The sequence below is a fragment of the Giraffa tippelskirchi genome, chromosome 13 (assembly GCF_054371585.1).
Source record: "Giraffa tippelskirchi isolate mGirTip1 chromosome 13, T2T-mGirTip1v1.2.pri, whole genome shotgun sequence".
In the NCBI taxonomy this organism is placed as follows: domain Eukaryota; kingdom Metazoa; phylum Chordata; class Mammalia; order Artiodactyla; family Giraffidae; genus Giraffa; species Giraffa tippelskirchi.
In genome coordinates, this window is record NC_137287.1 from 1,985,316 (window position 1) to 2,012,925 (window position 27,610).

At 51.5% G+C, this 27,610-nt stretch overlaps 2 protein-coding genes across 8 annotated transcripts in view; one reads left to right on the forward strand and one right to left on the reverse strand.

Annotated features, from left to right (window-relative positions):
- Positions 1 to 5,982: 5,982 nt before the first annotated feature.
- LOC145531105 (uncharacterized) lies at positions 5,983 to 26,445 on the reverse strand. Of its 2 annotated transcripts, XM_081552708.1 has the most exons (9): positions 26,362 to 26,445; positions 25,276 to 25,381; positions 20,978 to 21,237; positions 20,422 to 20,725; positions 14,800 to 15,090; positions 12,096 to 12,277; positions 10,212 to 10,308; positions 8,713 to 8,906; positions 5,983 to 7,772 (listed from the first exon to the last, which is right to left on the reverse strand). In XM_081552708.1, the coding sequence occupies exons 1-4, from the start codon at positions 26,377 to 26,379 to the stop codon at positions 20,696 to 20,698; spliced, it is 414 nt and encodes a 137-aa protein (XP_081408834.1). In that variant the 5' UTR covers positions 26,380 to 26,445; the 3' UTR covers positions 5,983 to 7,772; positions 8,713 to 8,906; positions 10,212 to 10,308; positions 12,096 to 12,277; positions 14,800 to 15,090; positions 20,422 to 20,695. The 2 variants fall into 2 exon arrangements, with proteins under 2 accessions (XP_081408834.1, XP_081408833.1); XM_081552707.1 differs by lacking the exons at positions 5,983 to 7,772; positions 8,713 to 8,906; positions 10,212 to 10,308; positions 20,422 to 20,725 and adding an exon at positions 20,149 to 20,218 and having other exon boundaries at positions 11,761 to 12,277.
- LOC145531106 (uncharacterized) overlaps positions 25,979 to 27,610 on the forward strand; it is a 72,036-nt gene continuing 70,404 nt past the window's right edge. Inside the window, exon 1 of one of the 6 annotated variants that reach the window (XR_014072189.1) lies at positions 25,979 to 26,734. Coding sequence is in view for 2 of the 6 variants with exons in the window: in XM_081552710.1 (XP_081408836.1) it covers positions 26,614 to 26,734 (121 nt within the window). In the remaining 4 variants the exon portion in view is untranslated. The remainder of the gene's footprint in view (positions 26,735 to 27,610) is intronic. The other 5 variants (XM_081552710.1, XR_014072190.1, XM_081552709.1 and 2 more) reach the window with 5 other exon arrangements.

Genomic DNA, 27,610 nt, shown 5'->3' on the forward strand with positions numbered 1-27,610 from the left:
AATCCCTCTGCCAGGGCAGGAGAAGCAAGAGACTTGGGGTCGATCCCTGGGTTGGGAAGATCTTCAGAAAAAGGAAATGGCAACCCACGCCAGTATTCTTGCCTGGAGAATCCTGCGGACAGAGGAGCCTGACGGGCTACAGTCCACGGGGTCACAGAGAGTCTGATCGTGACTGAGCACGCAGGAACCAGAGAGAAGGGTTAAACTCGCCAGGTAGCGGTTGAAATCAAAGCCCGGCCCACTCTCTCACCTCCTAACACAGGGGCCGGGTTCGTAACGTCACGGGGGCCTCACTGCGGCCCTGTAACGCGGTGTTTCCTGAGCGCTGGCATCCCTGTGTTCCTCCCCCGCGTCTGGAACTCCACAGGATAATAGCGGTTTGGTACCAGAAGTTCCCTTAAATGTTTTGCATACTCTCTCCTGGGTGCTGCCTCAAAGGATTTTAATAATTACCGTGTGTAATGGGCAATCCTTCCACTCCTTTAATCCCCTCCTGCAGGAAGCCTGGCGGATGTGCCTGGGGGTGCAGTGCGTCTTGGCAAGGAGCCACCTGAAGAGAGAATCCGCTTAACCTGAGCGGGCAGGTCACACAGGGGGGTGCCTGGCTCTCAGGGACCGCCCCTCCCTCGCCCCTCCCCAGCCTCCTCGCTCTGGTTGGCGCCCGGAGCTCCGCCCTGAGCAGGATGGGGGTGGAGGGGCCCACAGAACAGCGACATGGAAGCCGGACAGGATGAGGGAGGAGGGGTCCACAGAACAGTGACATGGAAGCCGGCGGCCACCAGGGGAGAGGCCGAGGCGCTCTGCAGACTCTGGCTGGGCTTGGCCGGCTGGCACCCCCCTGCTGGTCCCAGGACGGGGCAGAAGCCCCTGCACGTAAGGCCTGGAAAGCTCCCTGAACAGCGCAGCAGTTAGCCGCCTGATGCTGAGGTCAGGTCTGTGCTGTAAACCCAGCTCCCACACTGACCAGCTGTGTGACCTTGCAGGCATGTTGAAATCTCTCCCAGGCCTGGTGATGGGTTACCTTGTGTCCCCAACAAGGTACGTTGAGGTCCTGACCCCCGTCCCTGTGGATGCGGCCTTCCCTGGAGATGAGGTCTTTGTAGAGTTAATAGAATTAAGGTGAGAGCATTGGGATGGGCTGGGGTCCAGAGGACTGGGGTCCTTATAAGCTGGGAGCTTTGGACCCAGAGACACGTGAAGAGGGGAGAGGATGTGAAGATGGACACGGGGAGACCCACCGTGAAGACTGGGCTGAAGCCACCGCCAGCCAGAGAACAGCTGGCGCTTCCTGAAGCTGGCAGAGGTGGGGCGGGGGTCTCCTGCAGGTTTGGGGGTGAGCACGGACTTTCAGACACCTGGACTTCGGCCCTCTGGTCTCCAGATATGTGAGGCCATCAGTTTTCTAAGCCACCGAGTTTGTAATTCTGGGATTGTCATGGGATTTTGTGCGACCCTAGAAAAATGCTTAGCAAGCTGCCGGCCAGCAGGGAGGGCTCGTAACTGGCAGCTTCAATCCCCAGGGGACTCAAGGGCCTTTTCCCCAACCTGCTGAATATGAGCTTGACCTTGGAGCCGCACTACTTCAATTTTATTTCATGATGTTTTATTTTGCTGGCTGGGAATGAGAGAAGGGCAGGGAACTTGGAGACCCTGAATGTAAATGTATGTAAAATTTGAAATGCAATTTAGATCATTGAGCCAGGAGCCCTGAGCCTCTTGCTCTGTCTCCTTCTCATTCTGTTTCTCCCCTCTCTCTGTCTCTATCTGTCCATCTCTCTCTACACATGCGTGCACACACACACACACACACACACACACAGAGGCATGCACACACACACATACACAGAGGCACGCACACACACACACACACACACAGAGGCATGCACACACACACATACACAGAGGCATGCACACACACACACACACAGAGGCATGCACACACACACACACAGAGGCATGCACACACACACATACACAGAGGCACGCACACACACACACACACACAGAGGCATGCACACACACACATACACAGAGGCACGCACACACACACACACACAGAGGCATGCACACACACACATACACAGAGGCACGCACACACACACACACACACAGAGGCATGCACACACACACATACACAGAGGCACGCACACACACACACACACACACACACACAGAGGCATGCACACACACACACAGAGGCATGCACACACACACATACACAGAGGCACACACACACACACACACAGAGGCATGCACACACACACACAGAGGCATGCACGCAGGGAGAGAACCTGGCTGGCAGCCAGAGCTCACGAGAAAAGGCAGAGAGGCAGGACTAGGCAGGAGGATCTGGCTCCTCTTGCAGCTCCCACCTGGGCAGGAGAGATTCCTTTGCAAGTGAACCATCCACTCTCTGTCTCTCTGCCTGTGTGTCTCCCTCCCCACCCCCCCTCCCCTTCCTAACAGTCCCACCTTGCAGAGACTCCTGGCTCCTGCATATCTCTTGCAGCATACTAATTAAATGTTTCAAATGGCTCTTATCCACAGTTAAGTGAAGATAAAAATTTAATGATTTAATTAGCAAGCTCAAGGAAAAAAAAAATCATAATGAAGAAAGGCGTTTGTAACTGTCCTGGGCTTTGAACGTTTCATGTGATGCTGCATTTGAGTTGCAGGGGACTGGGGCCTCCCTGGCCCGATGCAGAGACCTTCCGACCCCCGCTCGTCCTCCAGAGAAGGAGGGCTGTCGGGAGCAGGGCTGGCTCTCATCTGTGTCAAAGGGACCCCAAGGGTGCTGGGCAGAGGGCGCCCTGTAAAGGAGAGACAAGCAGCTTCACGGGGACCATTAACTTGGAAGCCATTGGAAGCGCCTGGTGCTGTTTTTCAAAGGACACTCTGAAACCTGGTCCATTTTCTCCTACCCTCCTGACATTTTTCCATTTTCCTTTTGGTGTGCAGCTCTTATTTTCAACGTGGGTGGCTGATTGACTTCCAGCCACGTTAATGTTCCACGTTTGCTGAAAGAAACCTCTCGTAGCATTGGGGATGGGGTTTGAGCAAGAAAATTAATTGCCCTTGTTTGAAGATTTTTGGCGTTTGCTCTCCGGAGTCTCCCATATTTCAGTGTGTGATCTATTTTAAGTGCAAAGAGGCTGGCAGCAAGAGCCGCCCCTCGTAGTATGTTCTTTCTCTGGGGGTCCTAGCCTGCCCTGCCCATCCCGACGCCCCCAGGGCATCCTTTATGCTGCCTTCCCACCTCTTCTGCCGCCTCCACCCATTCCCTAGAGGGTCTCGTAGTGGTCATTCAGCAAAAAACATCGTGTCCTGAAAAGCCAGGGGATGGCTGTGGCAGAGGGAACAATGTGTGTGCTCAGCTGCTTTGAGAACTGGCTCTGGGAGTGGACCCCCGGCTGCCCACTCCTGGCACTGACCCCAAGGGTCCCCCCTGGAGTGGACGATGCCTGCACGCACGGGGGCTCCCAGTCCCCCTGTCCTGAAGTCCCCGCATCTGCATCAGATGCGTGATGACGGCAGGGGCCCCTCGCTTCCTGGGATTCTCCTGCGTTTGGCCCAGGTCTTCACACACAGGAGGTTCCGCTGAAAAAGTTGCTGTGAGGACAGCCTCCCCTTTGGAAACTCTTCTTCTCTGGGCTCACCATTTGTGTTAATCGTTTCTTTTATTTTCTGGATTCTGATGCTTTGACATGTGCGGTCCTGCTGACTCTGAGGGACCGTCCCTCCAGGGCTGGCTAATTCCTAAAGCTAGCAAACAACTCACCTGTAAGCACACCTTCCCAAGGCAAACCAACCGACCCAGAGCCCACTGCCCATACCTCCTCCACCGGCTCCCACACTCCGGGCCACCGTCCCTGCCCTCTCCACCCTGGGCAGTTTCTACACAACCGGGGACGGGCCCTGTGCCCCGAACCTGCTGGAATGATCCAAACCAGCCAGTCCTCAGCTGCCCACCCCGCCTTGTCCACTCCTTCCGCAGAAACCTCAGTGAGGTTTCCGGTCCGCACTGACCCTCTCTCTGTCTCCTGGCTGACCCTGGTGCTGCCAGGTGCGACGCTGCCTGGCCTAAGCCTCCTGGGTGTAAATATCTTCCCTTCTGTGTGTCTTACTGCACCTGGAATCCTTCCGACTTTGTGGAACCCAGCCCTGAACATCTGTCTTGGGGTTTGCCTGAAAGGTTCAAGTATCCAGGTCCTTTTTCGTATCTCCTTCCCTGATCTGTATGGATGACATGAATGGACTAGCCTGTCTTTGGCTTCCCATCGGGCTCAACAGATGGGGGGCCCAATGGAGACATTCCTTTTCCTGGAGTTAGCCTGTGGGAGTCCCTGTTCCTTGCACCCAAATTGTGTGACTTTAGGATTCAACCGACAGATGCGTGTCTGCCTGTGAGACCCAACACTCTCAAACAACCTTGGCGACATTGGGGATCATTTCAGAGGGCATTGATTCTGTTGTGTCTGCTTCACCTTCCCACATGGACCCATCGCTTTCTTTCAGAGAGGAGGACCCAGGGATGAGCTGTTTCTGCCAAAAGCCTTTTCCTGTCATTAATATGTTAACAAATGCTGTCAAATAACAGTTGCAGCGGGCAGAATTTGCTGTTGGCAGAGGCTGCCTGCTGCCAGACGAGGCTGCGTCTGTTCCATGGGAGCCAGGCTGCTTCTGCCAGGAGAGCTTGGCACCAGGGGTCCCCGAGCCCGCGGTGGGGCCTACCTGCCCCATCAGCAGTGACAGTGTCTCATGTATGAATAATGCCTCCACAGAGCGTTTCTAAATGCCTTCCTGCAAAGAAGGCAGCAGAGATTCCCAGGGGAAGGGTGAACACCTGCCCACCTTCTACGAGGCCGGGAGAGATGGGGAGGGGAGAAAGAAGGGCAGGAATGGAAGCCAAGTGCAGGGAGAGGAGGGGACCAGGTGGGATGAGCCAGCTCCCTGTGTAAAGGGTGCTGCGGGTCCAAGGAAGGTTCAAAGGAGATGGAAGCATCGATACAAGGGACCCAGGGGGACTGGAAAATCGATGGTGGTGCCGAAGGGTCTTAGGGAGTCAATATTAGCATAGAGAATGCAGAAGAGCGGCTGGTGTGGCGGTTGTGAAGCTGCAGATTAGATAAAATGCATGCAGGACTTCCCTGGTGGCCCAGTGGCTAAGACTCTGTGCTCCCAATATAGAGGGCCTGAGTGTGACCACTGGTCGACAACTAAAAAAATTCCACATGCCGCAACTAAGACCTGTTGCAGCCAAATAAATAAAAATTGTTTAAAAATATGAAAATGTATGGAATGGGAAGGACCAAGTGGTTCACGAGAAGGCAATGTGTCACTTAACTACTGATATTAAATTGCCACATAACAAAAAAGACCCTCAAGTTCAGTGGCCCAAAGCTGTCATTATGGGAGCTCTCCGGGCTGAAGGTCAGCTGAGGACTGGATGACCCAGGCTGGGCATGGCCAGGATGGCTCTGATCCCCAGGCCTCTCATTTTCGTACCGAGACAGTGGGCCAGCCAGCCCTGTCCTGCTCCTGATGCTGGCGGAGGACCAAAGGACGAATGCAGCCGTGCAGACAGTCTTGAGGCCCAGGCTGGGAGCTGGCTGGGGATGAAACCTCATACCCTCCTTGCTCTGTTGGGCAAATCAGGTCCCGTGGGTGAACCCATGGGCAGAATGGGGGGCAATATTCTCTGCCCACCTTGGAGCAGGAAATGGCAACAACTCACTCCAGGATTCTTGTCTGAGAAATGCCCTGGACAGAGGAACCTGGCAGGCTGCAGTCCATGGAGCGGCAAAACAGACGTGACTGGGCGACAGAACACACACACACACCTGTGACTGAGTGAGTAGACTCTTCAGACTCGCCATGTAAAATATCTTGCCCCCAACTTGATTTTCCTAGAAATCATGGCTTCTTTTTAAGGTCTTCTCTGAATGCCTCTTTGACTTTGCAGTTGTATTCTAAGAACTGGAATGACTCAAATCAGATGGACCTTTAATCCCAGACCTCACAAGTCCAGAAGCCAGGAGGGGAAAACACTCTCTTTGCCCAGGTCCACATTGAGTATGACACATTTGAACTAGAATCTGGATGTGACCCCTCCAAAATGTAACTGGAGTAATCGCCCAGACCCTATAAGGTTCTGCTCAGTGCAGGGTCACGTTGGCAGAAACAAGCCATCAAATAACACTAATCGCAAGTAATTCCAATATTGGATCATGTTTCTCTTACAATATTAAAGGAAATAAAATTGTAAGCAGTAACAGCCTTCTTTAAAAAAAAAAAAAAGCTTTAAAAAACAATAAATAACTTCCTAATGAGAGACTCTGGGAAATCAAATTCCACACCTTGGTACATTCATCAGGCACTGATTGTGAACTTTGATTGCATTGGGAGGAACCTTGAAGCCCCCAGCCATACTCTGTGCTCTGGGGCTTTTCTCTCTGATCGTTTCAGGGAGCAGGCTATGTGTTTGGGGGTGACCCCCGGTTTCCTGAGCAGCGTTTGCAAGTTGTTCACATGGCTTCCGCCCCGTGCCGTTCCGGGTGGGAAACCGGCCGGGAGAAGTCAGTACACCAAGAAACGTGCACAGCATTTCCATTTGCTCCACATAAGCTGACTTGTGCTAGGAGTCGACCCCCTTCTTTCAACACAAAGTCTTTAAATATCATTAAGTGGGGGTAAAACACTTAGGATCCTCATCAGGAGACAGGATAACTGGACAGAGCAGATGAATGAATTTCCCAAAGCAAATTCCCTCAGCCCATTACATGTGTCATCCACCGGAGCCGGGGTTCTCTACGTCTCTGTCAGAGCCTGGGGGACTCTCCCTTTACCTGCTTTCACTGCCCAAGTCACAGCCATCTTCCTGGGTTAGTGAGCGGGGTCGGGGTGGGGAGAGGATTCCCTCCGTCCCCCACCCCTGCCACTTTCCCTTCAAAGTGAAGGTGACCACAAGGCTGAGGACACAGGCTCATCACCAGGGCGCTGGCCCCTGAGCAAATCTTTGCCCCGCTGACTGAAGATGGAAAGGGGGCTGGTGGGGCTGTGGAGAGGGTCAGAGACGCCCTCTGTGTCCCCAGGGGTCACCAGTCCACCTCTGGACCGTTCATCTTGCTGACGGACCGCAGGTGGGAGTCCCGGTAGGCTAAGCCTGTGCTCTGGGCACTAAGCGCTTTCGGACTTGTTTACTTCAAACCTCGGCTGAAGGGAAGAGGGAGGCTGAAGAGGTCAAGGCTTTCCCTGGACGGGAGCATCCTTCCCCAAGCACAGAGAAGAAGAATTCTGTCTCCCCATCATGCAGATGAGACACCAGACCCTGGTCTCCATGGACCATTTTGCATTGCCAAAGGCAAACAAAAGTTGGGTAGTGGCTTTTGAATGTCTAAGGGGCCTTTCCAGGCATAACTTTAACTCTGTGTGGTTTTTACTTTAGAGAACTTTAGAATGTAAGCTCCAGTTACATGTGTGACTCCACTGGACCAGGCATCTGTATTGGCAAAGCCTCCCCAGGTGGTCCCAGGTTTGGGGAGATCTTAGGACTCACAGCTCCCCACTCCACCCACCTCCCTAAGCCCCACTTCACCCATAGGGGAGCTTCAGGAAGCTTCTGGTAAAGGTAGACAGAGGGTTTCAGGTGTCAGCAGTGATGAGGAGGCAGCCAGTAAGGCTTAGGCGGGAGGAGCTGACTTGGGATTTCCACCACTAACTTGACTCGATTCTGCTAGACAAAGCGTTGGTGGGAATGTAACCTGGTGGAGCCGCTATGGAGAGAACAGTACGGAGCTTCCTTAAACTAAAAATAGGAGTACCATACAACCCAGCAACCCCACTACTGGGCACATACCCTGAGAAAACCATAATTCCAAAAGATACATGTACCCCAGTGTTCACTGCAATACTATTTACAAAAGCCAGGATGTGGAAGCAACCTAAATGTCTGTCGGCAGATAAATGGAAAAAGAAGATGTGGCACATATATACAATGAAATATTCCTCAGCCATGAAAGGAATGACATTGGGTCATTCATGGAGATGTGGATGGGCCTAGAGCCTGTCACACAAAGTGAAGTAAGTCAGAGACAGAAAAACAAATATCGTTATGTTAATGCTTGTATGTGGAATCTAGAAAAATGGTACTGATGACCATATATGCAGGGCAGGAATAGAGAGGCAGGCATAGAGAACAGACATGTGAACACGATGGGGGGAGGGGGTGAACTGGAGATTCGGATTGGCACATATACACTACCATGCCTGAAACCGATGGCTGGTGGGGACCTGCTGTATAGCGCAGAGAGCTCAGCTCAGAGCTCTGTGATGACCTAGGGGGTGAGAGGCCCAAGCGGGAGGGGAGGTGTGTACACATATAGCTGATTCACTCCACTGTGCAGCAGAAACTAACCAACACTGTAAAGCAACTATTCGTGGTGGTTTAGTCACTAAGTCGTGTCCAACTCTTGTGACCCCATAGACTGCAGCCCACCAGGCTCCTCTGTCCATGGGATTCTCCAGGCAAGAATACTGGAGTGGGTTGCCATTTCTGTCTCCAGGGGATATTCCCGACCCAGGAATTGAACCCAGATCTCCTGCATTGCAGGCAGATGATTTACTGACTGAGTTATGAGGGAAGCCCCAAAACTCCCTCCCCAAAAAAGTCCTGGCATCTCTTAGAAGGTCAGAGTTGAAAACATCCCATCACACCTCTGTTGCAGGTTGTCCTCCCAAAAGGTAAGTCAAAGTCTTCACGCCTGGCACCTGTGGATGTGACCGTGTCTGGAAATAGGGTCTTTGCAGATGTACTCAGGGTATGACGAGGTTGTACTGGACTAGAGTGGGCTTTAAGCCAGCAGCTGAGCTGGTGTTCTTAGAAGATGAGGGAAATCTGGACACATGACCTGCAGGAGAGAGAGGTCTTGGGAAGACAGGGGCACAGGTCGATTCACCTATAAGCCAAGCCGTGTTAGGAGCACCAGCAGCTGCCAGAAACCAGAAAAGAGACGTGGATAGATTCTCCCTGGACCTCCAGGAGGAACCAATCCTTCCAGCACCTTGAACCTGGACTTCTGGCCCCCAGAGCTGTGAGAGAAGGCATTGCCGTGGTTTTAAGGCACAGATCTTGGTCATGTTTTACAGCGGGCCCCAGGAAACAGATACAGTGTCCTTTGGGGAATGTCGGTACTCGTGCCTTGGGGGTAATGGGGTAGATGCAAGCTCTTGGGAAGGCGACTTGGGGAGATTATCCAAACGCCTAAAGCCCGTACTTCCTGATCCAGTTCTTCCTCTCGTGGGAATTTATCCCGCGGATGTATTCACACAGGTCGCCAGAAGCATTTGTACAGCATATTCTTTCCAGCATGGCAGAAATTAGCCAAAAAGGGAAAACAACCCAAGTCAGTAGGAGTCTGCTTGACTAAATTATGGTGCTTTCACTCTTTGAAAAAGAAGGCGCAAAAAGAAACGGAAAAGAGTGAGCAAGTTAAGTGCTGATCTGGAGCAGTATCCAAATCATTATTGCTAAGTGAGAAAAAAATGGAGGTGCCAAAGGAAGTATGATTCATATCCATTTTGGAATTAAAGGAATTACATACATGCATGTGTGTATAAACAAATCTCAAGGCAGAGTTACAGATGTGGGAGAAGCATTGGTAACAGTCTCTGCTTCTGGGGAGGAGAAATGGGTGTCAGGACAGGAGAAACGGTGTCTCTGAACCCCCTTTGTACTGATGAAATCTTTCCTTTCTTTGAGTAGTACCTAATGTATTTGTTTTTAATATTTTTAAAATTGTTCTTTTTTAATGTGGACCACTTTTACAGTCTTTATTGAATCTGTTACAATATTGTTTGTTTTATGTTTTTAGTTTTTTGGCTGCCAGGCATATGGGATCCCAGCTCCCTGACCAGGGATCAAGCCTGCACCCCTGTGTTGGAGGCAGAGTCTTAACCACTGGACCGCAGGGAAGTGCCCCTAATGGTTTTAAACTTTTTTTTTTTTAAAGTTCGTTCATGCTCTGGTTGCTAATATTATTCTTGGTTTATGAGCTGATTTTCAGTTCACACAATTTGAAGATGAATTTTGTGATTGTTAAGGGAAAAAGAAAAAAGTCTATTTCTTGCAAGTTGCTAGCTTCAGGGGGTGGAGGCGGGGTTTAGGGGGCTTTACGGGGTGATCCATGGTTAGAACACCACACAAGTCACCCTACCTGTGAGCGTGCATGCTCAGTCATGTCCGCTCTTTGCCACCCCGTGGACTCTAGCCCATCGGGTTCCTCTGTCCGTGGGTTTTTCCAGGCAAGAACACTGGAGGCAGAAAGGAAAGATTCCACCAGTACAAAGAGGGTTCAGGGAGAGGTCAGTCATCCCCCTGTGCTGACAGCCATTCCTCCAACTCTCACAGCTCAGCTCACATTGCAGACACAGCCTTGTGTGGGGTCATTTTAAAAGCCATGACAACACACCCTGCCCTGGCTCGAACAAGGAAGCATAAGGGCAAGAAGTGCTGGTTTTGCTTCTGGGGCCCCCGGATCTCCACCCTCTCTCCAGAGCTGAAGAGCATTTTTACTGTCAAAGCTTTGCATGCCTGCATTTGTAATCTCAGCTCATGCTGGTTACGAGTGAGTGGGGGTTGGGAGGGCCGCCAGATTGTCCCCATTTGACGGATGGGGAAACTGAGACAGGGCAACTTAAGTGACCTGTCCACGATGACAGAGTGAGGGCTTCTACCTGGGTCTCCTGACTATGCATCTCCTGACTATTCTCCTGACTCTCTTAATGCTGAAGCTCCAATACTTTGGCCACCTGATGCAAACAGCTGACTTATTGGAAAAGACCCTGATGCTGGGAAAGATTGAGACAGGAAGAGAAGGGAGCGACAGAGGATGAGATGGTTGGATGACATCATTGACTCAATAGACATGAACTTGGGCAAATTCTGGGAGATAATGAAGGACAGGGAAGCCTGGCGTGCAGCAGTCCATGGGGTCACAAAGAGTTGGACACGACTGAGCAACTAAACGACAACAACCTGACTATGAGCTTACTTTGCAGGGTCCAAAAATGGAACTGAAAAATCAGAACTGATTATCCTGCAACAATTCATAGAGTTCAAAAAATTTTTAAATGTTGCTTTAACCTGATATAGAATATTCTCCACCCTGACCTGGAGGTCAGGTCACGTGGCTGCTTGGCTCTGAAACCACGTCTCCACCACGCTCTGTGGGGCCCTATGACCTGTCCGCCCCAGTTGGTCTGACCTCATCTGCCCTCTCTGAACTCGATTTGCCCCCATGTCCACCTCTCCTGCCAGGTGGCCTCCCTTCTGCTTCTTGACATGCACCTGTCTCTGCACCTGTCTCTGTACCTGTCTCCGGCCCCTGCAGCCCCTCTGGGTCTCTGTGAGGCCGAGCGGCTTGTTCCACTTGAGTGTCACTTCTTACCTAGGCCCTCCTGGCCACTGCCATTTAATTTGCAAACCCACCCTGCCCTCCTCACTCCCCTCTCCAGCCTCCTTTTTCCCCATGGCAGCTTCCTTCTAACATCCGATGTAATGGACTTACTCTTCTGTGCATCTCTTTCCCATTTATGAACAAGATTGTGTCCATTCCTAAAATTTATCTTGATGCCCCAATGCACAGTGTGACTATATCTGGAAATGAGGCCTTTAAGGAGGTGACTAAGGTTAAAAGGGGCTTCCCTGGTGGCTCAGACAGTAAAGAATCTGCTTGCAAAGCAGGAGACCCCAGTTCGATCTGTGGGCTGGGACGATCCCCTGGAGAAGGGAATGGCTACCTACTCCAGTATTCTTGCCTGGAGAATCCCATGGACAGAGGAGCCTGGTGGGCTACAGTCCTTGGGGTCACAGAGTTGGGCATGACTGAGTGACTAACACTTTCACTTTCAAGGTTAAATGAAGCCATAAGGGTGGGCCCTGATCCAATAGGAGTGGCGGCCTTATAAGAAAAGGAAGAGACACCAAACCTCTCTCTCTCTGGGTGTCCAGAGGAAAGGCCACCCAGAGGACACAGTGAGAAGGGAGCCATCTGCGAGCCAGGAAGAGAGGCGTCACCAGAAACCAACCCTGATGGCACCTTGACCTTGGACTTCTAGTCTTCAGAACTGTGAGAAAGGAATGCCTGTTGTTTAAGCCGCTCAGTCCATGGTCTCTTGTCATGGCAGCCGGAGCCGACAATACAACCGCATCACCCCATGAGAACGTCAGCTCCCGGAAGACAGGCGTGTGGATCTCCTGTCTCTTTTGTATGAATACCTCCTGCGAGAGAACCAAATAAATATTTGCTGAGGGCAGAAGGCAGTTTGTTTCTGGCTTTTTCAGGGAAAGTTGGGGTGGGTCTGGGGCTCCCGAGTGTGTCTGGGCACCACGGGGACAGTGAGGAGCCCACACCTGGTTGATGACGATCACTGCCTTCCCCAGTTCCTTCTGGAACAAGGTTTGAGTTCTTGCTTACCACCCCGCATCTGTGGCCATGAGTCTGTCTCCCTGCCTCTCTGCTGGGGCAATGACTGAGTCTCTGTCTAGTTCAGATTTTCTAGCTCTGCATCAGCAGATGTACCAGTTACCTTTTTAGTAGTGTTTCGAAGGTGAAAACGGCCAAGAGCTGCCAGTTACGGAACAGGTGGGTGCCCGTTCCCTTGGTTCCAGGGGCCCCACCTCGGACTCCAGGATGTGCAGATGCCAAGCCTGGGGACGCCCCCTATGAGCTGGGAACCTGCCGTGTCGTGTGGCGTCGAGACAGCAAAGACAGCACAGGTCACCCCCTGCCTCACCCTGGACGGCACACACCGTTTATTTTCTGTGTCTACTGCCAAAACCTGAGACACATGCCATATGTCCACTTGTTTCTGGAGACTCTAGGATTGTAGACGCCTGGGCGGTGTTCGCACACACAGGGAGGTGTGATCATTGCCGACACACGGAGCCTGTGTGCCGGGAGGCCCTGCGATCCTGCCTGATGGTGTTGGAGGTGTCATAATTCTAGACACATAGCATATGTCCTTGGAGCAGACAAGGTGCTAAATTAATTCTAAAAGCCGGTTGTAAGTTTCTTGCCCAAACGCTCCCTCACCATATAAATAGCTTTTGCGTTCCACGTTTCCTACTGTGGTCTCTCCAGAAGCCCAGATATGCGATTCTGGCTTTATTTTTACAGTGCTGAGCATTCTTCAAAATAGCCCCATCTCCATAGAAGGAAACTGGGTGGGGGGAGCGATTAAATGCTAAGCAGGGGGATGTTTGCTCTATCTGGCTGGGAGTCCTTGCCTCCTGCTTCAGCACCTCAGCCCCTGAAGGAAGCTCTTCTAAACCTTCTAAGGAGGGACTTCTTGTCCTAGTTCTTTTTGTCTCTTCTCCAGGATAGGCTGCATCCCCAAAGACATCTGGAGTCTGGCCCAAGTCCTGCCTCCTGCACCTCTTCTGAGTTGAAGGTTTTCTCCATGTCATATTGACCCATTGGGGCTTCTTTGTGAACTTGAGGTGTGTTGGATTTGGGAGCAGAGAGAACTAGAATCCTGGCAGAAGATGTGAAAGGGAGACGGAAATGACTTCCTGGGTGTGTGTGTCTGGGGAGGGGTGGGGGGATGATGAGAGGGGCAAGGCCCCTGGTCTCAGCCTGGGTCTTGAGCTTTGGCCCCTCCCATCCCCCACCACTCCCCTCCCCCCTCCTCCCTTCTCCTTGCCCCCTCCCTCCTTCCCCTCCTGTTCCCGGCCCTAGTTCTGCTGCTTACCTTCCCCGGGAGCCCCGCTGCTCCATGTGGGTATTAGAAAAGTGTCCCTCTCTGGGTGCACTCAACTCTGTGGGTGCTCACCTGAGCAAGTGGACAACACTCTTTGAAAAGGAAAAATTCTGTCCTTCCTCTGAGCAGATGCAGCTTCATACGTACATGAACACAGAGCTCAGTGAATGGAGGATAGAATGGATTTCAGCTCCGCCTGCCCTCTTGGCAGGGTGCCTTTTTGCAGTGCGTGACCTGCACAACAGTCCCAGGCAGTCCAGGAAATGTATTCTTTTTCTCTTAGTGTAGCACAGATATTTCCTATTTGCTCTGGCCTTTGTGACAGATTCTGTTCTCCAAAATATTGTTGACAATGACATCTCCCACTTCACATGACCTCACAATGACGGTTCTCTCATCTAGAGTTGGAGTCCACATTCCATCCCCTTGAATCTGGAGTCCACATTCCATCCCCTTGTATGGCCTTGGCAGAGGTGATGTATGTGACTTCTGAGGTGAGGTTTAGAAGGTCATAAAGCTCCCTCTTGGTTCTCTTGGGAGGCTCTCTCTTGGCACTCAGATGCCATACTACAAGGAAGCCCAACTAACCCATGTAGAGAGACCACAGAGAGGTCCTGGGTGAGTGCTCCAGCCGGCAGGACGGGAAGGTCCCTGCCAACAGCCAGCACCAGGCGACAGACACGTGAGCGGAGATGGTCCATGGGCCCATGAGCACAAGGAAACAGTGCTTTTCTGTTACTAAGTTTCGCTGTTTTTTTATTTTTTTATTCTGTAAACTTTTTTTTTTTTAACTTTCAATTGGAGGATAATTGCTTTACAATGTTGTGCTGATTTCTGCAGTATATCAGCATGAATCAGTCGTAGGTATCTGCGTCTCCTCCCTCTTGAACCTCCCTCCCACTTCCCACCCCATGCCGGCCCCCTGCATGGTCACAGAGCACCGGGTTGAGCTTCCTGTGCTATGTAGCAGCTTCCCGTTAGCTGTCTATTTTACACGTGGTAATATATATTTCAACGTGTGGTGTTTTTTTTTAAACTTACACAGCAGTGGTAATTAGACTATCTTCAGAACTCAGCTCTGCTCCTTCATCAAGAGGCCCTCCAGGATGCCTAGGCTGGGTCAAGACATTCCTTCTTCTGGGTCCCTTCCCCTTGCTCCAGGCTCTCTGATCACACCACTTATGCTGTGCGTTAATCCCTGCAGCAACTCTGTGAGCCAGGTCTCACTAGCCCCGCTTCACAGATGAGGAAGCTGAAGCTGGGAAGGTTAGGAGACATTGCCCAGGTCCACGACTGCTCAATTGGCAGGGCCGGGTCTCATCCCTGGAGGGGCTGTGAAAGATATGGAAATACATAAAATAAAATTCATGAGATTACTTGGCGTCAGGTTCCCGAACCTTCTGAATTACACCTGTGGAACTCTTGGTTAAGGACCCCAGACAGAGGTGAACAAAGCCCAGGGTATCCCCTGAGTTCAGCACCCCTCCCACAAGGAAAGATGCCCCCCAGAGCCGTCAGGGACTCTGAAAGCAAACCGGACAGTGCGAAGGTGGATTTCCAGCCATGAGGCAGTCAGCCAGGAACGTGGCTCTGACACGTGGTTGAGGTGGCTGCAGCCCATGGATCTGGGGCAGCCGGCTCCATACTGAGGTCAGGGCTCCGTAGGCTACACTAGGTAGGGAGAAACGGGGCTGGGTGGGTGAGATTCAGGCTTGTGCAGGTGGAGGCCTGGGAGCTGCAGAAAGCAGCTCTGTGCTCAGCCTTCTCTGGCTCCCAGGCTGAGAAATTGAAGGCCCTGGCTTTGCCTTGGCTGGCCTCTGAGCTGCTGCCGTTTCCTCACTGGCAGGGAAATTCACGCATCTGTGACATGGGGTCAGGCGTCAGAGGAGTAGGGGGCAGGCGAACCACCTCTCTTACAACGAAAGCCTTTCTTTCCATAACACAACCCTTTTATATATTGATTTCGAACATGAGTGGCTTGCATTTTAAGGAAATAGCACAGTGCGGCAACACACAGTAAAAAATGTTTTTCAAACAGAGTGTAGAATGAGAAGTTCAAGTTTCCCCTCATTTCCAGCTCTCATTTTCTCCCTACAGAGGAACTATTGTTAACCCGGCAGTCTCTTCCTTCATGGTCTTCGCTCTACGAATTTGCCTATGTATAAACATGCTTACGTACATACGTGCAGATATAAGGTTTGACGTAAGTGCGATTATGTTATTTGCGTTATTCTATGACTTGATGTTCACTGGACTTTCAAAATCGATTGTCTTGGAGGTTTTTCCATGTTTGCGCAATGGGTGGTGAAACTCATTCTTTCTACAGCTGCATAGTTTTCCACACTGTGACTGCATCATGGCTTGTTTAACCAAGTTCTTGGAAGCTGTTTGGAAGGTTTCCCATATTTTTTTCCTATTACCATTGCTCCAAACCATCAGCTTCTTTCTTCTTACTTCTTTCTGTGTTTGTGCTGGCCTTCCTACAAAACAGCTTGGCTTGATGTTGTGAGACTAAAGGATAGGTACATTAAAATTTTTAGTGATGCTGAGCCCAGGGACGTCTACTCAATACCCTGTAATGACCCATATGGGAAAAGAATCTAAAAAAGAGTGGATATGTGTATATGTAGAACTGATTCACTTTGCTGTATACAATAAACACATTTTAAATCAATCATACTCCAATGAAAATTAAAAAAAAAAAAAAAGATTTTAGTGACACCAAATTGCCTTCCCCAAATGTTTTCTAGTGACCACTTCCTCCACTTGCGTGCAAGAGCTCGTACATCACAGCCTCGCTGACTTTGTTGGTATTCAGTCACTCAGTCATGTCCGACTCTTTGCATCCCCATGGACTGCAGCACACCAGGCTTTTCTGTCCTTCACCATCTCCCGGAGTTTGCTCAAACTCATGTCCATGGAGTCAGTGATGCCATCCACCCATCTCATCCTCTGTCACTCTCTTCTCCTCCTTCCCTCAATCTTTCCCAGAATCAGGGTCATTTTCAATGAGTCGGCTCTTTGCATCAAGTGGCCAAAGTACTGGAGCTTCAGCTTCAGCATCAGTCTTTCCAATGAATATTCAGGGTTGATTTCCTTTAAGACTGACTGGTTGGATCTCCTTGCAGTCCAAGGGACTCTCAAGCGTTTTCTCCAACACCACAGTTCAAAAGCATCAATTCTTCTGTGCTCAGTCTTCTTAAGGGTCCAACTCTCACATCCATACATGACTACTGGAAGAACCATAGCTATTACCAATCTTTTTACTCTTTACCAGTCTAATGGCCACAAACTATATCAGTTATTGCAATTTGCACTTCCCGATGTAACTACTTAGGCTGAGTATATTTTCATATGTTAATTGGCCAATCATATCTCATCTATAAAAGTGCCTATTCCTAACTGTAGCGATTAGGGTGCTTTGGGGAGCGAGGAACAGAAAACCATGACTCAACTGGCTTGAGTGATAAGGAATTTATCTTCTTATATTAAAAGAGCTGGAGATGGGGGAATGCAAAATGGTGCAGCTGCTTTGAAAAACAGTATGTTTTTTTCTCAAAAAAATAAACATAGAATCACTATATGACGCAGCAACTCCACTTCTGGGTTTATACCCAGAACTGAAGCAAGGATTTAAAGAGACTTTTGTTCACTCACGTTTACAGCAGCATTATTCACAGCGGCAGAAAGGCGGAAACAACCCACGTGTCCGTCGGTGGATGAATGGGATAGTGGGAGGTTATGCAACCTTAAAAACGGAAGGGAATTCTCACACATGTTACAGTGTGCGTGAACCCAGAAGATGTCGTGTGAAATGAGATGAGCCTGTTGCAAAGGGACAAATACTGTGTGATGCCACTTACACGGGGTCCCTGGAGGAGTCGGGTTCATCGAGACAGAAGCACAAGAGGCTGCAGGCGGGGGGCGATGGGCAGTTAGGGTTTAATGGGGACAGAGTCTCAATCTGGGAAGATGAGGAAGTGCTGGAGATGAGGCTGGGGAGGCTTGCACAACACCCTGAATGTGCTTAATGCTGCTGAGCTGTGCACTTGAGAACAATACACTTCATCACTATGGCACACTTTATGTTACATGCAGTTTATCACAGTTAGAAACAACCTTTTAAGTAAGAACAAACAAACAATCTCCTGGGCTGGTGAACTCCGCAGCCCAGTGATGTCAGGCAGGCCCGAGTCCTTCCCTTTCTCTGCCCTGCCAACCTCGGTGACGTTGTTGTTTTTAGTCACCTCCCCTCCTGGTCTAAGACCTCTGCGGCCTCTTCAGGACTCACAACTTCACCATGGTTACAGCAAGCAGGAAAGGGGGCCTTTCTTGGCAGCGTCTCTTTTTTGAGGTTGAGGAAGCTCTTTCCTGGAAGTCCCCTGTCCTCCTCTCCCCCTCCCCAGCCCAGCAGATGGGACAGGTGCCATCACCTGCCCTTTGCCTGTCCTGTCTATGGGTGACTGGCCACGGTGAGCCCAGATTCCAGGGCACCGGGGCTGGGCCCTGCCCCAGGCACAAGTCCACGTGGAGGTGGTGACCTGAGCAGACCTGGGGCCCTGGGATGGGGACGCAGGAGTGGCCACCCCAGCGGGTGACCAGCACAGCTCGAGACAATGCTCATCACCCCTTTTAATACCGGGTAATTTTTGTTTGCTTTTGATTTGTAGGAGCTCTTTACATAAGATCAAACGTAATCTTCTTTCTGTGAGGGGTGTTAACAATAGTTTTCCTAGTCTGTTGCTTTCCTTCGAGTGGATTGTATTTATGTAAGGCCAGGAGTCAGCTATGGTTTTTCCAGTGGTCATGTATGGTATGAGAGTTGGACCATAAAGAAAGCTGAGCCCTGAAGAATTGATGCTTTTGAACTGTGGCGTTGGAGAAGACTCTTGAGAGTCCCTTGGATTGCAAGGAGATCCAACTAGTCCATCCTAAAGGAGATCAGTCCTGGGTGTTCATTGGAAGGACTGATGTTGAAGCTGAAACTCCAATACTTTGGTCACCTCATGGGAAGAGCTGACTCATTGGAAAAGACCCTGATGCTGGGAAAGATTGAAGGCAGGAGGAGAAGGGGACGACAGAGGATAAGATGGATGGATGGCATCACCGACTCAGTGGACGAGTTTGAGCAAGCTCCAGGAGTTGGTTATGGACAGGGAAGACTGGCGTGCTGCAGTCCATGGGGTCACAAAGAGTCGGACAGGACAGAGCGACTGAACTGTACTGAACTGAGGAGTCAGCTGGAAGTATGCTTTTTCTCCCCAAATCTTGATTTCATTAATAACACAGATGCTTTTCTCTTCCTAAAAAACTAAATTGGAGGTAGCTGAGGCCATGAAGCCCTCATTATTGGCTTTCAGGCTTTAGATGTTTCCAATCAGAGGCAGCTGCTGAGCCAAGGCATCGGGGGCTGCAGGTACCTTGGCACTCTTGGGGCACCTGCTGACACAGGAGGACAGTGAAGCGATGGGGCCATTGCAGCCACATGCGAGGGCCACACTGGAAAAGAAACTGCCCTGTCAGCAGCTGTGTTTGTGCCAGGGGTTCCCCTAGGAGTGGGGGACCTTTTCCTTCCATCCTCAGGGTACAAGTGGCTGTGCTCTGCCCTGTGGGGAGCTGGCAGGGAGCACGCCCTTGGCCTCTCCCGGTGTTCCTGACTTATTGACCACAAGCAAACCAAGAAGATGGAGACTCTTAAAGAACTTGATTTGCAAAAACAACTCAAGTGCAACAGAGATTGTGTTTCTATACAAAGCCCACATATTCCGCTGATGGGGTTAACTAGACGGCAAAGCCGACTCGATGATCACAAATGTACAGACACGTCCCAGGCCATGGGAGCCACACAGGGCTGGGGCTGGCAGGACGGAGCAGAGAGTGGTGCCTGACCACAGCTGGGAGAACTGCGCATCCCTCATCCTGGTTCCTGGCCTCTGCGTGCTCCTGGGAGGTGGTGGGATGGACTTCAGGGGCATGCAGAACAAGGGAGACGCTTTGCTCTCTTGTTGGTCTCACTTGACTTATTCAGAGCCCAGGGAACAAGGAGGGTTATTTACTGGTGATCCTCTTGCAGCCCCAGGACCCCATCACCTGACTTTTGTGGACACAGGGGCTGGAGTGACTACAGCTCCCATGTGTGTTGTGAATCCTGTGCTCCAGGTACTGTTCTCCTTGCTTTGCAGGTGTAACAACCTTATGAGGTTAGAACTGCCATTGACCCATTTTACAGATGGGGAAACTGAGACACAGGAGGCCACGTAACCACAAGCAATGCTGCTGCTTTCACCTTCAAGTCCCTGCTCTCCTCCTGTTTGCAGAAAGCAGAAGCCCCTTTGCCAAAACCCAAGTGGGGTCTTCCATGTCCTGACCCATCTGTGGTTGGCAGCTCACCTTCCTTGCCAGCTTTCTGAATCGAGGACATTGATGACCAAGTGGTAGAATGGAGATCATGAGAGAGGGTCTGGGGGAAGAGAAGAGAAGGGGTCTGAGATACTGAGGAGGTAAGGTCCTCTCCTGAGGCCAGGCTCTAACACGGGGAGGGACAGAGCACGTGAAAGAACACGTGACTCTGGTCTCTAATGTGGGGCCCCTGTCCTGAGGTCACACTGCTTCCTCTCACACTGGTCCATCAGTGCTCTAACTACAGCTGTGTCAGTGTATTACCTGGAAGGAGTCTGCAATACACCAGGCTGGGGAGAAAGTGCTTCAGTTGCACCCCATCAGCTGCACTTCCATCTGGGACACCCAGGAACACCCTGAAACCGTGGGCAGAATCACGATGCATGTGACTGCCTGCGGGTTCATGCATTTTTCTGCAGAAACAATGTGCAGCTGTCACCACCCTCCAGAAGGCATCCTCCACGAGGTTAAAGCCATTGTTCTCTGTTAACAGCCATCCCTCGAGTGGGCAATGGCTCTGGACTGGGCCACCGTCTTCTCAGTGATCCCGGAGCCTCAGGCTGAACCTCTGTAGGAGAAGGAGCACTGGGTCAAAGTCACCCACTCAAATCCTGTGTGATTCCAGGCTGGTTTCCTACCCCCTCTGCATCCTCATTTGTAAAAATGAGAACTTCCTTTCATTCGTGCAGAGTAAATACAGTTATCAGCTTTTCTGGTGGCTCAGTGGTGAAGAGCCTGCCAAGCAGGAGACCTGAGTTTGATCCCTGGGTTGGGAAGATCCCCTGGAGAAGGAAATGGCAGCCCACTCCAGTATTCTTGCCTGAAGAACCCCACGGACAGAGGAGCCTGGTGCGTTACCGTCCACGGGGCCGCAGAGAGTCGGACACGGCCGGGTGACTGAGCACATGCGCACGGGGCCTGAATCATGCGTCCGGTTGCCCTCTTGCCTCCTGGAAAGACTCTCTCTTCTCGTCAGACTCCTCCTCCCCCCGGCGTACCGCCTCCGTGTCCCCGAGGGTGGGACAAGGAAGAGACGAAATCTCGCTCGTGTTACCACCTCTGAGCAGCTGCAGTTAATATCTGGGGGGGAAGAAGCTGAAATCATCATCTCGTTGAGGACTGTGCTTTCAAGGATTCTCAGTGCCTCTCCTCAGATGACCCCTCCTTGGTCATGAATATTCCAGAGCCTGATGATGGTCCAGTCTCTTAACGCAACCACTGAAAGTGAACATCTGGGCCCCAGAGACACCACAACCAGAGGATATTTACAGGAGAGGGAGGTGCCAGACACATGTTTCCTCCTTGGCCACATCCCAGCCTAAGCCAGCCGTCCCCAGATGGCCCCCATCTGTGCTGGCCCATGGAGGTGAGCGCGGGTGAGCACTTGGGGCCTAGGCCCATTAATCTCACTCGCGGCCCTGAAGCCCGAGCACATTTATGACCCAGTCAGTCCTCGGCCTCATCTCTTTGCAATCTCTGCTCTTTTAACTTTCAGCTTCCATATTTTCTGGTGACAAACTAGGTCATATCCATGGCAAAGGGGACTCTACCATCATATCATGCCATTGTTATTAAATAAATACATACTGACCTTAGGTTGCTGATTCATTCCTAATTTGAAGGGGAGGGTCAAGACCAGAAGTGCAGACCAGATTCCCCAGTCACACCCCTCGTGCCTCAGGGGCACCGTGACAGCTTCTGGTCGATGGGTGGTGACCTGAGGTGGCATGAGGCACTTCCGGGCAGGAGTAGTTATGAGCTGGCATGAGATGTTCCCACTCTCTTTTACAGAATGTAGGGGCCACGTGGTGAAGTGGAGAGCAGTATGGGAAGCTCCCTGGATGGCAGGGTCACTGAATGGAAGACTTTTAAAATAGATTGATAGAAAGTTCGAGGTACAGAAAGATCAGCAGATTAGGAGACGACTGCCCTCAGAAAGATTGTTTGTTCCTCACAGTTCCCAAGAGGAGGGGGCACGTGATGCCAGGCAGGGCTGCACGGGGAGGCACCAGGGAGGCTGGAGGCAGAGGGAGGGAGGGTCAGTGTGGACCAGAGACCTCACTGAGGTTTCTGCGGAAGGAGTGGACAGGCGGGGTGGGCAGCTGAGGACTGGCTGGTTTGGATCATTCCAGCAGGCGAGGGGCACAGGGCCCATCCCCAGTTGTGTGGAACCTGCCCAGGGAGGAGAGGGCAGGGGGACGGCGGCGCAGAGGGCGGGAGCCAGTGGAGGAGGGTGGTGGGTGGGCTCTGGGTTAGTTGGTTTGCACTGGAAAGGTGTGCTCATGGGTGAGCTGTTTATGGTCTCTAGGAACTAGCTGACCTTGGGAGGGGCGGTACCCCCTAGATGTGACAGCATCAGATCAGAAACAAGGGACATGGTTAATACAAAGACAGCTCATGCTGGGCTTTGTGGGAGGGAATTAACCCGGGTGATGTTGAGCCATGGAGATCTGGGGGTGATGTACCATGTCAGGTTAGTGCACTGTTGTAGGAACTCAAGGAGAAGCACAGGAACTTGGTTGTGGAGCTGAGTCTCACACCGTTGTGACATCTGAGATGTTGATTCACTCACTCAGTCAATCCTATATTCAACCAGTGGTCACTGCACATCAGCTGTTTTCAGGCCCAGTGCTGGGTCTGGACTCACAGAGGTCAAACTCTAGCCCTGCCCTCAGTGGAACTCTCAGTCTTAAAAGAAAGTAAGATGCATCAAAGGGTAGAGTGAAGATGGCCAGGATAGAGGCTGGGCAGACCCAGACAGAGGATGGGTCCACACTGATGACTCAGGGAGTGACTCCTCCTCAGGTGGAGGAATCAGGGAGGGCTTCTAGGAGGAAGTGATGTTTGAGTCGGGTCTTGATGGAGTTACATGAGCGTTTCCCTGCGGAGACAGTGGGCATGGATGCTCTAGGTGGTCTAGGGAAAGCAGATAAAGGCATATCCAGGCTTTGCAAAGGGTTCAGTGGGGCAAAAATAACTACTTTAAAAATGGGCAAAGAAGCTGAATATTTTTCCAAAGACCTACAAATGGCCAAGAGGTATATGAAGATGCTCAAGAGGTATATGAAAAGATGCTCAACATCACTAACTGTTAGGGAAATGCAAATCAAAACCACAGCAAGATATCACCTCACACCTGTTAGGATGACTATTATCATGAAGACAAGAAATGACAGGTGTTGGCAAGGATGTGGAGAAAAGGGAACCCTTGTACACTGTTGATAAGAATGCAAATTGGTACAGTCATTATGGAAAACAGTATGGAGGTTCCTCAAAAAATTCAAAATAGAACCATCATACGATCCAGTTGTGGGTATATTAATACACACCAAAAAGAAATGAAATTAGTATCTTGAAGAAATACCCGCACTCTCGTTTGTTGCAGCATTATTCACACCACAGCCAAGACACAGAAACACCCTAAGTGTCCAGTGACAGATAAATGGATAAAGAAATTGTGGACTATTTAGTCTTTAATAAGCAAGAAATTGTGCCATTGTGACAACATGGAGGAGCCCAGAGGACACCGTGTTCAGTGAAATAAGCCAGACAGACAAAGACAATTAAAGTAGGGTCTCACTTATATGTATGTGTGTGTCATGGTAAAGAATTTGTCAGCAATGCAGGAGACGAAGGAGATGTGGATGTGATCCCTGGGTTGGGAAGATCCTCTGATGAAAGAAATGGCAACCCACTCCAGTATTCTTGCTGGGAGAATTCCATGGACAGAGGAACCTAGTGGACTACAGGCTAAACGCGCACACACTCACTTTGAAAAAGTCGTAGAACCAGAGGCTACAGAAGTGGTTACATGAGAAATGGGAGAAGTTGATCAAAGGGTACAGACTTCCAGTTACAAGATGAATAATTCTAAGTCTCTAATGTGCAGCATGGTAAGTATAGTTAATATGTGAAAGTTGCTAAGAGAATAGATTTTATGTTCTCACCCCCTCCCTCAACATACACAAAATGGTAACTATGTAAGGTGATAGATATATTAACTTGATTGTGGTAATCACACTGTATACACATATGAAATCATTACATTATACACTTTTTAAAAGTCACATTGTACAACCTCAAATATATATATATATTTCCCTGTGTGTCACTAAACCTCAAAAAGCTGGGGAAAAAACGAGTTCAGAGTGGCTGGAACAGGAAAGGACCAGGAGTATGGTCAAAGACGTGGCTGGAAGGCCAGGAGGGCTGACACCTGAGATGGCTCTGAGAGGAGGGGCAGGGCTCTGGACTTCCTGTTGCAGGTCCTGAAAGCCTGGGCCATGGACAGACCAGGGGGTAACATGATGAAAGCCTGGGCCATGGCCAGACCGGGGGATAACATGATGACATTCGTGGTCATAGCTAATGATGAGATTAGGGTCTCAAGTCCCTCCTTCAGGGGCTCCACCATCAGATTTTTGGGACACTATTGGTAAAGAACTTGCCTGCCAATCCAGGAGACATAAGAGACACGGGTTAGATCACTAAATTGGAAAGATCCCCTGGAGGAGGAAATGGCAACCCACTCCAGTATTCTTGCCTGGAGAATCCCATGGACAGAGGAGCCTGGGGGGCTACAGTCCAGGGGGTCCCAGAGAGTCAGACACAACTGAAGGGACTTAGCATGTGTGCATGCGCATTCTCTCCTGTTACAGCAGGAGACAAAAAAGTCACTTAACCTCCTCTACTCTAAGACAGGGAAAGTAAATACTCTCCTCCCTTCTTGTATTTATGGCAGGTATAACTAATCAATAGACATTCTTTGGATTGGAAGCCATATAGAGCCTCAGAGGCTTTCTCAACACAATGTTTCAGGCAAGTACTACCCACAGGTCCAGATTGGCACGCATGTCAAATTATGTGTCATTTAAGAGGTTAAGGGCATCGTGTCCTTTTTATAGAAGTATTAATATTTTCATTTGGAAAAATAAGAACTGTCCTAGGCATGCAGAGTTTAATCAGAGGAATAAATCTCTAATGGTAGAATTTTAGTAAACAGAAGTTTGGAGAAGGGAGGGGAGGTCTGTTATGATTTCCTCAGATCAGAGCTGCCTCACCCACTCGGAACGTGGTCCTGTGTGGAGACCAAGGACACTTTTTTTTTTGTTTTCTCACTTTCCTGCCTCCATCGTCCGCAAACACCTCCGAGCAGACAGGGAGACGTTTCCATGGAAAGCTCCTCCCACAGCATTTCCTTTTGTGTACTCACAAAGCCCACGATCTGCAGGCAAAAAATAGACTCTCAATAAACATTTATTGATTGAATCTAAATTGCAATTTTGTCTACGGCCCTCTGGGAAGCCGAGCGGAAAGGAAATTCACCCCCATATGGTGCGGAGATGCATTGACTACCTAGAAACCAACCGAGGACCGCCCAGACTCCGAGATGGTGTTTGTCAGAAGCCACACGTATCAGGACTCATGAGGCCCCTCGGTCAACTCCGGGATGCACACACTCTTTCCTTGGCTCCTTCTGTGTGAGCCCCGAGAATAGTAACGGGTTTTTTCCCTGCTCGGCGTCTTATGACCTGGCCCAACACAGAGAACACTCTCAATGAAAACTTGCGAATGAATGCGAGTTACTAGTACTGCGAGAGGAACAGGCCTTTCTCCCCTCCTCCCCAGTCCGCTAGGACAGCGTGGGGCACCCGGAGGGGCAGCTGGGGTGGGAGGCTGGGGGCTGGGGGGACAAGATGAGCTCAGTTCTGAGCTCCGTGAACTCGGCCCGTGGGCTTTACCTGGGGAGCCTGGGGTTTGTGGGGACAGACGTTGGTTTCCTGGGAGCGACAGGGGACCCCCGGGGGAGGGGAACCCAGGGGAAGAGCGTCAGGAGAGCGGGGAGAAGCCCAGCTCCGGCTCTGGGGCAGGGGAGGGAGTGAAGCGGCCAGGGGTGTCAGGGAAGGGACGTCGGAGGGGAGGAGGCCCCGGAGAGGAAAGCAGGGCCTCCAGGAGCGCCTTCCTCACAGGCAGCGAGGAGGAGAGACGCCCATAGGGCGTGGTGCCACGTGTGATCCGCGCGGCCTCCTCACCTGGGGCCCCGTCCAGCCTGGAAGCTGTGCCTGGCACCGTTAAAACTGCTCAATTCCCACAGACACGGAGAACCAAAGACTTTCTCCCATCACCCAACCTCTTTCTTTGGTTGTCCCCTGCCCTGCCCTGCCCCCCTTCCCCTGGCCCTGGGTCTGAGCTTCGCGATTTTACCAGAGTTTCCGACGCCATCGCACCGCCGGCGCGCCTGGGCCCACGTGTGCAGCCTCTGTTCACGTTTCTCTCTTCCCGCAAGATCAGGCCGGAGGCCCCGGATGTTCTCAGCCCCTGAGGCAGGAAGTGGATCTGGGCCCCGTTACCTCGCGGGGGCGGCTGTGGGCAGAGAGGGAGCCCGGAACTCCTCCGCGTGGAGACTGGGAGCTGAGGGCGCGGGAGTCCCGTGCGTTGTGGACCAGGAGGACCTGAATGTCTCCATCCTTCGCGCTGGGAGCGGCAAGCGGCCTGCTGTGTGGGGAGCCTGCCTCTCATGCCATCGGCATGGACGGGGAGCCCACTCGGGGCGGTTCTGTCCGCCGTCACCGGGAAGGTGAGAGAGGGCCTCCTCACAGCCTCAGCTGCCTGGGCCAGACGGGTCCCGGGTGAGGGGCTGCAGGGTGGCCGGGGAGAGGCTCGCAGAGCACACGAATCAGCGGGAAACAGCAGGGATCCCGAGTGCGGGGCCAGGGTGTTTGTGCCCCGGCCTGGTGAGAGGCTGCCTCTTCCGGCGGGGAGAGACTGGTTCCCAGGCAGTTCTGGGAATTCACGGCCGTTTTCCAGCAACTCTCCAACAACCCGAGAGGCTCTGGCTTTGGGAAATCAGGCTGATGTGCGTGGGGCCGAGGCAGGAGTCCAGGGGCCGCGGGAGGTCACAGAGAGCGACCCCAACGCATCGCAACGGGTCCGGGCTACTTAGGGGTGGAGAGTGGGAGGTTCTGATAGAAGGCTGGACAGGGCCCTGGTGATGGTTGCAGGGCTTTGTCCTGCCTGGGGAGCTGCGGAGGGTGCCAAGGTAGCTTGTTCGAAAATTCATTTCCCGCTACAGTGGGGAGGGGACTGGAGGGAGAGCGAGGGGTTCACAGTCAGCGGTAAAGAACCCGCCTGCGATGCAGTAGCCGCAAGAGACGCAGGTTCGATCCCTGCGTTGGGAAGATCCCCTGGAGGAGGGCATGGCAACCCACTCCAGTATTCTTGCCTGGAGAATCCCATGGACAGAGGAGCCTGGCGGGCTCCAGTCCATGCGGTCGCAGAGTTGGACACGACTGAACAACTTAGCAGCATGGCGGGACTCTGTAGCTAGTTCCCACCCCCCCACCCGCTAGACTGTAGTCTCCAGTTCTGAGCCTGCTGTAACCTCTGACCCCGCTCCTTGTGGGTCTCACAGCGGCTCTGACATCCACCTGCGGACCCTGGGGGCGTTTCAATT